Consider the following 12,178-nt stretch of genomic DNA (forward strand, 5'->3'; position numbering starts at 1 on the left):
CTGCTACTTGTAGCCAAGAGCATCCTAACTGATTCACTCCATCAGACTAACGTTTGCCTCAAGAGAAAGGGACTATACATACTATCATTTAAGACCATCTAGTACTATAAAAGTTCTGTGTATAATCTATAATCAATCCATGCATGACTGTTGTGATAGTATATACTATCACATTAATTAATCAGGAAAAAAAAACCTATGAGGAGAATTTAACTAAACAAAAGTAGAAGAGAATATCCATTAGATTTGGATTTGTAACTTATTCCATATACTTCATGATTGTCCTTTCACTGAGAGGTCTGCCTTGAATTCCAGTCAAAGCACACACATTGGGAACACCTCAACTTCACATACTAATATGGACATAAACTTTTACAGGTGATGTAGCAAATGAAGCAAATATATGAAAACTATCATTTATACCTCATAGAATTATTATCAGAATCAATCAAAATAATGGATGTAGAGCCTTGCACAATATCTGGTACAAAGTAAACACATCTAATATAAGTTTGGTTCCTGTTTCTTTTCTCTTGTAGAATTGTTCACTTCATAAATTCTAAGTACTGTGCTCATCATGCTTTGTCCTTTACTCTACATCATGATCTCATTTTGTGTTGACGATAAGTCAGATCGGAGCAAATAGTAATTTACATATGTTATCTACTTCACTGGTGAGTTAGTGCTTGGTTAGGTGGGTTGATTTATTCATTTTTTATACGAAGCAAGTGAGTTCCAAAGCTAATTTGAACAAAATAAGGTAGGCAGTGATAAAACAAATAACAAGAAATTAAGCTACAGTATTTTAACTCCTCTACATCTGCCTACCCAGTGTTGGTGAGATTAATAATGCAATCTAGGAGCGCCTGGGTGGCTCAGTCAGTTAAGCCTCTGACTTTGGCTCAGGTCATGATCTCACGGTTGTGGGTTCAAGTCCCGCGTCATGCTCTGAGCTAGCTGTCAGCCTGCTTCTGGTTCCGTGTCTCTTTCTCTCTCTGCCCCTCCCCCTCTCATCCTCTGTCTCTCTCTGTATCAAAAATAAATAAAACATTAAAAAAAATTTTTTTAAATAATGCAATCTAAATGAAGGTGAATAAAATAAAGCATAAAGACAAAGAAGGAAGTTTATGATTTTGAGGCTGTACCAAGAAGGTGACCAATATAAGTAAAAGAGAAAGAGAGTAAGCAGGACTCATTAACATCCAAGAGTGATGAAGAAAGATGTAGGAAGTGTCAGGGCACAAGGAGAGAGGAAAAGAATATTTGGTGAATTATAACCACACTAGAAGATTCCAAAAATCTTTTTGCACTATTAAAAAGGATTTTGCTCTTAATAATAGACACTAGACAATATAAATTTAATTTCCAAATACATATTGAAATACATGAAAATACAAAAGATATATTGAAAAATATTGAGCAAAACCCTCACTAGCTTAACCTTACCAAATAAATGTGCTCTTTACCCAATTTGTGAGTAAGGATGATTGCTCTTCATTGAAACCACCATATGCTCTGCAGATTTTAAATTTCACAGGATGATGAACTCATCGAAGCCTATAATTGTTAGTTACCTAGTTTATTACAAAGGCTAAAATTTAGTTATCTTTGGATTCTCTCTGGTATCTAGTGCAATATGCCCAAAGAGTTGTTCAATTAACAAATGTTTGCTATGTTTGCAAAAATATTTTTAAAATATTTAAAATATTTGGCTAGAAAACATTTAAAAAGGAAATCACTATCTGGAAATATAAACTTTTTATTCGAGACAATTAAACATTCTAAACTAATGTAAATTAATAGTATCATATTTGCTATGGTGAATAAAAGCAAACGTGCATAAGACATCTTCACCCAGGCCTCACCAGGACTCCCAACAGCAACCAGTCCACTCTCTGGATGAGAATTCAGTTCCCAAATGGGAACCACTGGCCTACAGATCCTTTCTCAGAAGTCAGACAGAGGGCAGCTTGGACCACTTTTTGGCGACTAATAACTATTCTAAGCAGTCCGAAGCAGGCCTTAACCAACCACTGGCATTTGGGGAAGCTCTAACCTAGGCTCTAAGTTAAATTTAGTGCTTCTAAGGTGGATCCCACATATTCAGAGACTACAGGAAAGGAGAGGGGATGTCATGCCTCCACATTTCCCTGGGGTCAATACCACACCTGGGTCACTGATAAAGGAATGAAACTGGCTTTTTTTAAAGTTAGGTTTTTTGAGGTATAGCCTAAATTCAGTAAATTTACCCTTTTTAGCAAACAGTTCCATAAGTTTAAGGAATGTATAGTCATGTTCTACCACCGTAATCAAGATAGAGCACATTTCCATTGCTCCCAAAAATTCTCGGGACAACTTATGGTCAATCCCTGGCAACCCAACGATCTGCTATCTGCTTTGTCACACACATCAAGTCCACATTATGTTGCCTTTTGATTTCTGGTTTCTTTCATCTGTCATGATATAATTGGCAACAAAGCAAATGAGACTGGGACACTGAGTGAAAAGGAGAGTGGTAAGAATTGAAACTGGAGAGGTGGAAAGGGCCAAATCACACAGGGACTTAAATACCATAACAAAAATTTTGGATTTATAGTACGTGTGATGGGAAGCCACCAGAAGGTTCTGAACAGCTGAAAATCTGATCTGATTAACTTAAAAATAATTCTGGCTACTGCATGGAAGATAGACCACAATGGAACAGAAGTAGGAAAAAAAAAAAAAGGAAGCCAGTGTAAAGACTTCTGCAGTAACTGGGTTAAACAGGATAGGAGCACCTGGATGGCTCAGTCGGTGGAGCATGCCACTATTGATCTTGGGGTTGGAAGTTCAAGGCCCACATTGGATGGAGAGATTACTTAAAAATAAGATTTTTAAGGCCACCTGGGTGGCTCAGTCAGTTGAGTGTCCAACCCTTGATTTCAGTTCAGGTCTTTAAAAAATATTTTTTTTAACATCTCTTTTTTATTTTTGAGAGACAGAGAGAGACAGTCCGAGCAGGGGAGGGTCATAGAGAGAGGGAGATACAGAATCCGAAGCAGGCTTCAGGCTCTGAACTAGCTGTCAGCACAGAGCCCGACGTGGGGCTCGAATCCACGAACCATGAAATCATGACCTGAGCCGAAGCCGACACTTAACCGACTGAGCCACCCAGGCACCCCTCAGTTCAGGTCTTGATCTCATGGTTCCTGAGATGGGGCCCTGTACTGCCAGCATGGAGCCTGCTTGGGATTCTCTCTTTCCCTCTCTCTTTACTGGTCCCTCTCCCTCTCTCTAAAAATAAGTATTTTTAAAAAGAAAAAAAATATTTAAAAAACCCCAAAAACCATGATAGTGATGATAATGGCAACCATGGAGGCAGTGAAAAGTAGTCAGATGACAGATGCAATTCAGAGGGCCACTGGGACTGGATGTAGCACGTGAGGAGGAAAGAGGAGGCAAAGATGCTCCAAGGAGCTTGGCTTGAGCAACAAGGTAGATGGTGGTGTTTTTACTAGGTTGGATAAAAGGGAAGGACAAGGGAGAAGGGAGAGGCGGGTATGGTGGTGGGAGAATGAAAAGTTGCATACATTTGGACCTCATCAGCCTAAAGATGGCACTGCGTTTCCCTCCTCAGCTTTCTGCAGATCTGTGTGGACCTTTGACACATACTTCACAGTCCTGTCCTCTTACTCCTTAATGCAGTGAGTGGACACACTGAATAATACATTTAGTCTCCACTTTACTGAGTTCCTAGTTATTCTAACAAAAAACAAGGTAGGCTATAAATGTTCAAGGCTAGAGAGCTCCTCCATTTCTCACCTGCATTTTCCACATAGATAAGAACAACAGTTGTTTTTTTTTAAAAGAGGGATCATCTCTAAATTTTACATATTCTTTTTTTTCAGAATACTTATTCTGTTTATACAATTACATTGGCTCAAATGAAGTACAGACAGAAAACATTTTGTAGGTGACTGTAATTTTTCTTGCTTTAACATGTTTTCCAGTATTTACTGATTAATAGGTGAAAAAACATTTGTGGTCCATCCTTTCCAACTTATGAAATCAAGTTTATGGTTTGGGTATGGGGAAGAAGTATGTTCTGCTTAGACAGACCCTGAGTATGAGGAAAGGGGAAGGGTAGTATAATGCAGAGAAGCCAGAGGATGTGCAGTAGAGGTTTACTATGTCTCCTTTCCTCGGGGAGCCCAAGAATCCAAGTACAAAGGAGGAGAACTGATGAACCATACTTCCATTTACACCTCTGAGGCCACCGGAGTGGAGTGTTTAGTGTACAGGATGACTGTCCCAGTCACAGCTCCATTCATGCAAACACCTATCTGTCCAGCTTCCATCCAGCCATCTGACCATTATCAACAAATTTCCTGGAAGTCTTTTCTTATCTTAAAATTTCATGCAAATTCATCAACTCTAATGGAACTGCATTTGCTTTAATATAAAAGTGTCTTTACTTACCATTGAGTAAAACTGACATTCCGGTAGATGTAGTACAAGACCTCTATGTACAGTTGTGCAGGTTGTGTACTGAATACCTTGTTGGGAATTGGGGAGACCATTCATGCTGTAGTTCTTGTGGATTTGGACAGAAGTAACATACCTTGAGGAAGAAGCACCTTTTTTTCTAATTTGTAAAGGTGCCATATGGGCTAACACTAGCCCAGAACTTTGCATACCTTGCCACATGGATTTGGCACAAGCACAAACCAGCCTCTATTCATGAGGAAGCCAAGTTCCAAGGGGCGGAGAGACAAGTTCCCACAGCTACTTCATGGCAAATCTAGGTTTGACCTCAGTCTCTACTCCTATCCCAGGGCGCACAAGGGGTACAGCGACATGCTGCATCTGCTAGCCAGGGGCTGCTCTCCTCAGGTGTGTGGGGTTCTGGAACACCCTTTCATGTCTTTGCTCAGCCTAACAAGAGCCCTTTGCCCGATAGTTATCTCATGCGGCTCTTGCATTTGTTTCTGCCATAAATGGATACAGAGATACAGCAGTAGCTAGACTTGTTGGCAAATATTCAAGTAGTCAAGTTGCTAGTTCGCAAGCTCCATGAGAGAGGAACCATGTCTAACATTCTTATCACTTATCCTTAGCACACAGCTAAGTTACAGTTTTACACAGGGAAACCCACCATTTTCTATAGATTAGTTTAGGTCATGTCCCTCTAATTCCTGCGGCACTTCCTTCTGCAGCTAGAGCACAGGTCAGTGCCAAACTCTGAGAAGCAATGGAGTGATCTCTAAGCTGTTCTCCAAGTCCATGTGCTAGTAACTGTTGATTATTGGTGGGGCTCGTTCAGCCAGGAGCAGGGAGATGAGGCACAGAATTGGAAAATGGTAGCACTGGAATGGATCCTGCAAGCCATCTACCCAACTCCCTCATTTAACGTTCCTGAAAACATCCCTCTCCCAAAGAGAGGGCAGAACCCACTCAGGTAGCTGCAGCTAACTCACGCCCCAGGTGGTTCCTAAAACCAATTTTTTCTGCAAATTAGTTATTTTTCCTGAATACCACAATGCCTTGCCACCAATCAACAAATGATAATTGGAAACCCCACAATGTCAGAGACCTTATGAACTAGGGAAGTGTGTCGTTTAGGATGTCTTTTTTGAGTTGGACAATAAATTACTATGTTCTTTTATTCTCTCCATGCAAGGGCACTACTCAGAGAGAAGGTAAAAAAAATCTAGTCAGGCAGGACTATTAGAAGTCTTTAAATTTACTGAGAGATGGATATAAAAGTGGGTTACCATTGTTCTGTATGTGAATAGTTAATTCAGAAAGCATAGCTGGTTAGTCAAACTGTAAATGCGTATGGGTATTTATTTTTACTCCAAACTAGAAATTCTATGACCTAGATCATTAGTTCAGTCTAATCTGATGATTATTTTAATTGAAAATATGTATTATGTTATTAAATAGGATTTTTTTTTGAAAACTCCTATCTAAACAAGGGAATTTGTTATTAGGAAATCATATACTTTTCAGATTTTAAGCTGCATTTAGGAAATAAAGCCTTAAAAGTAGAAACAACACTGCAGTGTCATTTAAATCATATCCCAAATTATGGGAGTAAAGTGATGGTTCTGAAACTTCAGCTATTTTATACACATTCTAGAATATCAGGTCCTCTTCAACAGAACTGAATGAGTAGATTATAGTGTGACACCAGTGTTATCTACATTGTTTAGCTAACCCTGCTTCCTATATGTAATTATTAAACATAAAAAATAACTTGTAGGGCAAATCCAAGAGAATTCTGTATTTTAATTAATAATAAACTACAAACTAGAAGTCTAAAATAATTTAAATCTCCTAAGATCTTGGTTTCCCAATCCAAACATTTCAGGGTTTTAAAAATCCTAGCAAATGGCGCTAGCGGATAATGTATGAGGGAAAGCAAAGCTCTGTGTGTGCACATAGCTTCCATTTTGAAGGTCTCTTATGTCTTAGCTGGGCCAGAACACAGCAAAATGGCAGTGGCAAGTTATACCTGGTCATGGCTGGCGTCAATGGAGCTTCCAATACCATGGAAAGTCATCTGCACAGGGGCTAATGTCAGACAGGTCACACACTCTTTGCCACTTTGTCTATCACAGTAGTGAACCTATAACAGAACACATGCAGTCTGCTGAATGCCACTTGTAAGAGGGAGCCAGATGCAACAGGTCCTTTCTAAAAGGTCTAGATTTCCAGAAAAATTCAAATAATTTATGCAGAATATACTTCAGATATTAAAAAACTTATCAAGGACCTTCTAGTATCTAGGGAAAAATCTTTTAATTCCATTTTAAGTACTTCTGAGGTGCTAAAAGAGCTTAGGAGATGCTTTATAAAATGCTCTACAGTATTACAGCCAGTAGAAAAAGTCACAATTATATACCATACCTATCTTTTACAGTCCAGCTTTTCAAAATGCATCATGAATAAAAGACTCAAGGGAAAGCATAAGTCAAAGTTCACTTAATTCCAATGGAATTCTGTCAACCTGAATTTTTGCTCATCTTTGACTCTACGTGTATGAAACTGCCAGTTAACTGCTAGTGACATTCTTCTATTTCTACATTATAGTCCCTATAAAACCACCACTAAATATATACAAATAGCACTACATCATGTCCTGCTTGAAATTTTGACATTATAATCAAGTTGAATTAAAGTGAAATGATTTTTAATGTACAAACCAAAATAAAGTTACTATATTATTATTTTTCTTTTAGTGAAATACAACCAACCATTATTAAAACCACATGTAAGACATTCCATATCAGAGCTCGGGTAAACGGGGGTGGAGGGAAGTGTGAGTCCATCTTCCCAGTGGGAAAATTTCCATCCTCTCACTTACCTACTTTCAAAAAAGTTCTTTCTAGCAGTTTTTATTTTAATTCTAAGTTAACAAAGTAAAAATAGCATTGCTTTTGTGGTAAATTAAAGAAACATGCCTATGGAATGAGACTCCTATTGATTATTTTATAGGGAAAACTGGTTTAGTTATAACTTGCTCAAACTGTTAAATTTACATCGATCTAGGCTAAAGGCTTGGGTGAAAATCTTGAATTTGTGAGGAAGAAAATGAAAACACACATTATCAGCTCCCTGAGGCTTAATTTTAACTGTTGCATAATAATATCTGTAATATACCTTTATTATAGATTATGGTCCACATATATTTTGTTATGGATAATATACATCTGACTGAAAATGACAATAATATAGATCTTGGTCTAATAGGTTAATAATTGAACATTTTTAAAACAGTAGGGTTGTTAAGATTCACCATCAGTTTCACTGAAGGTAGGGAAACATCCTGGAATCTATAAAAAGTAGTTTAGAGTGTAAATCAAGGCAATATACAAAGTCTTGTTTCCAAAGTACTTTAAAGATTTTATGATAAAAATATTTTTTTCCAGGTTAACTTTGAGGGAAAAGATTTGACAGCAGTTCTAAATCACTGTACTATGCCTGCCAAGCAAGTTGAAAGGTCAATCAGTATACGAGTTCAAGAATGTGAAAGTGTTGTTTACTATGCATCAGCTAAATATGATGGGGGAAATGAAACTTATCACATAACAGCTTTACGCAAAAGCCAATAAATGGTGACACTAAAATAGCTACAATTCACAGCTATTTATGGTACCATAAAAATATTATGTCTGATATAGTGCTATTATAAAACATGCTTTTTAAAATAAAATATAATCGCCCTTTGACATCAACTGAAAGTCTGTATGAAAGACACGACCCTTCCCTAAATACTCAGATTGATAGTGAACACACTTATATGTCAGTCAGTTTATTGCAGTTCTATTCTTTCTTCTAGAGAAATGAAATTTATAAAGGACAGAAATACTACAAGACAATCCTGGTAGGAAATGTAAACTTCCAACTGCATTTCCATCCATGGCTTAGGTACTATTACTGAAATATTTAATTCTCTTAACTGTATACAATTCATTGTAAGCCTCCAACACCCTATGAAATATTACGCATCCTGCAGACATTCAGTATAGGTGAACATGTCTAACTTGTATATAACAGATAAATGGAAAGGTGGGAGTTCGCACATAGCTTCCAAGCAAATTTCAGAGCAACCAGTGAATGGGACAGAGACTGCTAATTATCCTCCAGTATTCTTTCTCAGTAATTCCTAGCTGGCTACTTGAATGCTCAGAATAAAGTTCATATTTCCCAGGCTCTCTTGTAGCTATGACACCAGGTGGTTGAGTAGAACATAAATGAAAGAATTCTATAATAGCTTTCTGGAAACTTTCAGAAGAGATTTCAAGTGTGTGCCTTCTGCTCTTGACTCCTTTTGTCAGCCTGCTTGGAATGTGGGTGGACAGTACCATCTTCAACCACAGGACAAAGGCAGAAACCTAGAGATGGTACGATGGTGAGGAGGCAAGATCCTGGGTCCCTGAAGACCTGATGGAATAGAACCATCACACACTAGCTCTGGGCTGCAAACTTACAGACCTTTACATGAGAAAAGAATAAACTTCCATTTTATTTAAGTCACTGGGCTTTTTATCACTTACAAAAGAACCTAATCCCAGTGGGACTTTTTCTGCTGCCCCAGAACTGACACCAGGACCCACAGCTAACAACAAAAGGATCTCTAAAGAGCTGCCAACATTTAGGGTTAGGCCTTATTCCCTGTCCTTGACTTCTTAGTGAGAGTCAGCAGAACTGGTCCAATCATAAATAATACATAGAGAAACTAGGAGAGGGGAGATGAAGGGGAGGGCATCACCCTGACTGTCACCCTTATGAGGAATACAACATCTTCAATGAGTGGGGTAGCTCTAAGAAAGCAGCTAATACAGAGTGGGGGTACTTACATTCTGTCCCCTAGCAGAACCTATAGGCTTCCTTTGAAAAGAAATCTTAACTGAGATTGATGTGTGTCCCTAGCATTTTGGAAACCTAGAAATAAAGAGATGGAGTCTAGAGATATCGGAGAGCTTGTTGAAGGAGCCTAGGCACACAGCGAGCCTGAAAACAAAAAAGGACAAAAGGAGATAAGCTCCCCCAGGATTTCACGGCCCCCGGAGGGACTGAAAGAGAATCTCAGCAGGAGTCAAGGGGCTACTCAGGCCAAACAAAGAGAACCTAAGAACAAAGAGGGTCAAAGGCATGGATCACTGGTAAGCCCAAAGAAAACATGGCTATCCCTCAGAGACAGAGGGAACTGGAAGAAACCAAACTGCCTCAAGAAAATCATGCATAGCATCTACATGGATGCCAACAGAGAGTGAAACCAAGCTAGGGTGGCATCTTCCCCTACCCTGGCCCCCTCCTGGCTTCCCAACATTGGGACAGTAAGGTCATGAAATGAAACAGGAAAAGGTCTCAAAAGTTCCCACCCCACTGATCACAAATCGTCAAAGGCACAGGACTGAGAGGAAGAGAAAAAGAAATCATTGCCCACCCTCCCTCCTCCAAGTGTTTTGAGCCAATCAACTGGCTTACAATGGTGGGAATCAGAGTTTGGAACTAGACTCAATTCTTAAAAATTAAAGGTAACCAGATACCATAAAGGAACCATAAATAGGAGACCTGACAGAGCACAGAACAAAGTGGTGACTGGAGAAATATAAAATCACTTCACGTTTTTACCTCCGCTGCACTGAGACTGCCCAATGAACCAGATAAAACTATGTGAAAGATACAAGAAACTATTGATTGAGGACCCAATTCCAAATCAAACAGAAAGTAAGAATATACAGAAAAGAGGCCTTAAGAAAGAGTCACACTTTACACACCACTCCATCAGCCACTCATGAAAGGAAGTTTGATATGGTTCTCTTAGTTACATATTTTCTTCTTGGACATAACATTAGAGTTCATATAATTGTGAATGTCAAAAAATATATAGTGTGTGAATGACATTTTGAAATTCATGCTTCGAAACAGAAAAATGCTTCTTATGATTGAAAGCGTCAACAGAAGCCAGAATTCTTAGGACCACTAGCCTGAAATAATTAGGGTAATAAAATCATACTACATTCTATGAGGCACGAATCTTCAGAACTGACAGAGCAAAATCTGTTATAACAAAGCAGTATGTTTCTACAAATGTGGCTCTTAAAACTCCACTCTGCAATGTCACAGGACCTTGATTTTGATTAAAGAAAAATGAATAGAGATAATTTTAGAAGATTACAAAAGTCACCTCCTATGTGTACTTTAAGATTTATTGTTTAAAAATCGTATCATTTTGCTATCTTTGTGGCTTTAAAATGTAAGCAATTGATCTTGATGTTTATAATGTTATAGCTCTTGCTCTGAATTTATAACACTATCAACTGACACTTTGTTTTTTTCTCATGGAATTACAAAAATTATTCCATGAAAAGATGGGCCAGAAATTTCAATACATGTAAATTAAACAATGTGGCTTCCTTTGAAATTTGCAAATCTATGATAATTTTTATTTTAAAATAAGTTTCCTAGTTTGACTTGTAATCGCATAAACCCAGATGAGATGCTGTAACTACATTCTGACACTGACTTTGCCAGTCTAGAGATTTCTCGTTCCCAAAGGGAAAACACAAACTACTTCAACTATTCATATAATTTAAGAAATAAGGAAAAATACTATAAGCCTTAGAATAATTTACATTAAAACTAGATATGTACATTTTTTTCATGCCCACTTGAAAATATGAGGGTACATCCAAATGAAAATGTAAATTCCCTCCCTCCTACCTCTAAAAAAAGTTGAGTCACACTGTTTCCTGCAGGGCTGAAGTTCCTTGATGTTGCAGGACTACTAAATATTTTACTAATCTCAGCAGGAAACTGGTTAACTGCTTTTCTGTCTGATGTTTTTAATGGTCACCCCCTGTGGGACCAAAATGATGAGGGTATGAAAAAGACCAGTGCTTACAGAAAGGTGCTCTTTAGATCACAAAGGAAACATATGTGATACCAAACAATCACTATACCAAGAAAATGTGTGATTAGCACACCTCAAGTTCATTAACTGTGGGGCCAAGTGCACAGCAGCATGCAGAAATCCCATTCTAGCCACTGCACGGACACTGTACATGCAGTAAAGTTAGCAAGAAGCCAAAGAGTGATAGTTTCAACACTGGAACTTAGGGTATGTGTGTCAAAACACACTGGACTTTTGCAACGTCTGCACACTGGCCGTACAAATGACCTGTATCTTTATTAACACACAAAAAAAGTGTTTTTTGGCAAAGTGTGAAACTGTATTACTTGATAAATACTGCCCTAATAAATAGCTTCAGTTGGTATTAAACATTCTTAACTGCTTTTTTTGATCACTTGATGACATCTAAATCATCTTATTTATTTGGGTCAACTACAGTCAACAGTTAAAAGCTACATAATATTAGTTCTACATTTAACTAATGAATTAACTTATTTATAATAGATAAAATGAGTTTCTCCATGAAAATCACTTAGAGCAATGCCTGGATCATGGTTAGCATTAACATAAATATATTAGATATTCTTCTTATTACAATTATAATATATCCCATAATAATGTATTAAAAGACATGACAAGATATATAATCATTAAGGATAATATTACATTAGGATAATGCCTGTCACTGACTTTCTCTAAAGTTTTTCCCAATCCTCTTCATAACTAAAATCAACTCCTTTGTACCTAAAATATAAATATATATTTAACAAGCTC

The 12,178-nt window shown here is 37.7% G+C and overlaps 1 protein-coding gene across 7 annotated transcripts in view; it reads right to left on the reverse strand.

Annotated features, from left to right (window-relative positions):
- Positions 1–12,178, reverse strand: part of STAU2 (staufen double-stranded RNA binding protein 2) — a 294,518-nt gene that overhangs the window by 92,066 nt on the left and 190,274 nt on the right. For 6 of the 7 annotated variants that reach the window (XM_029923407.1, XM_029923405.1, XM_029923406.1 and 3 more), the window contains one exon: positions 6,497–6,610. The exons of the other annotated variant lie outside the window; for it this stretch is intronic. In XM_029923407.1, the coding sequence (XP_029779267.1) occupies positions 6,497–6,610 (114 nt within the window). The remainder of the gene's footprint in view (positions 1–6,496; positions 6,611–12,178) is intronic. 7 annotated transcript variants of the gene reach the window in all.

This window comes from Suricata suricatta, chromosome 15 (genome assembly GCF_006229205.1).
Source record: "Suricata suricatta isolate VVHF042 chromosome 15, meerkat_22Aug2017_6uvM2_HiC, whole genome shotgun sequence".
Taxonomy (NCBI): Eukaryota; Metazoa; Chordata; class Mammalia; order Carnivora; family Herpestidae; genus Suricata; species Suricata suricatta.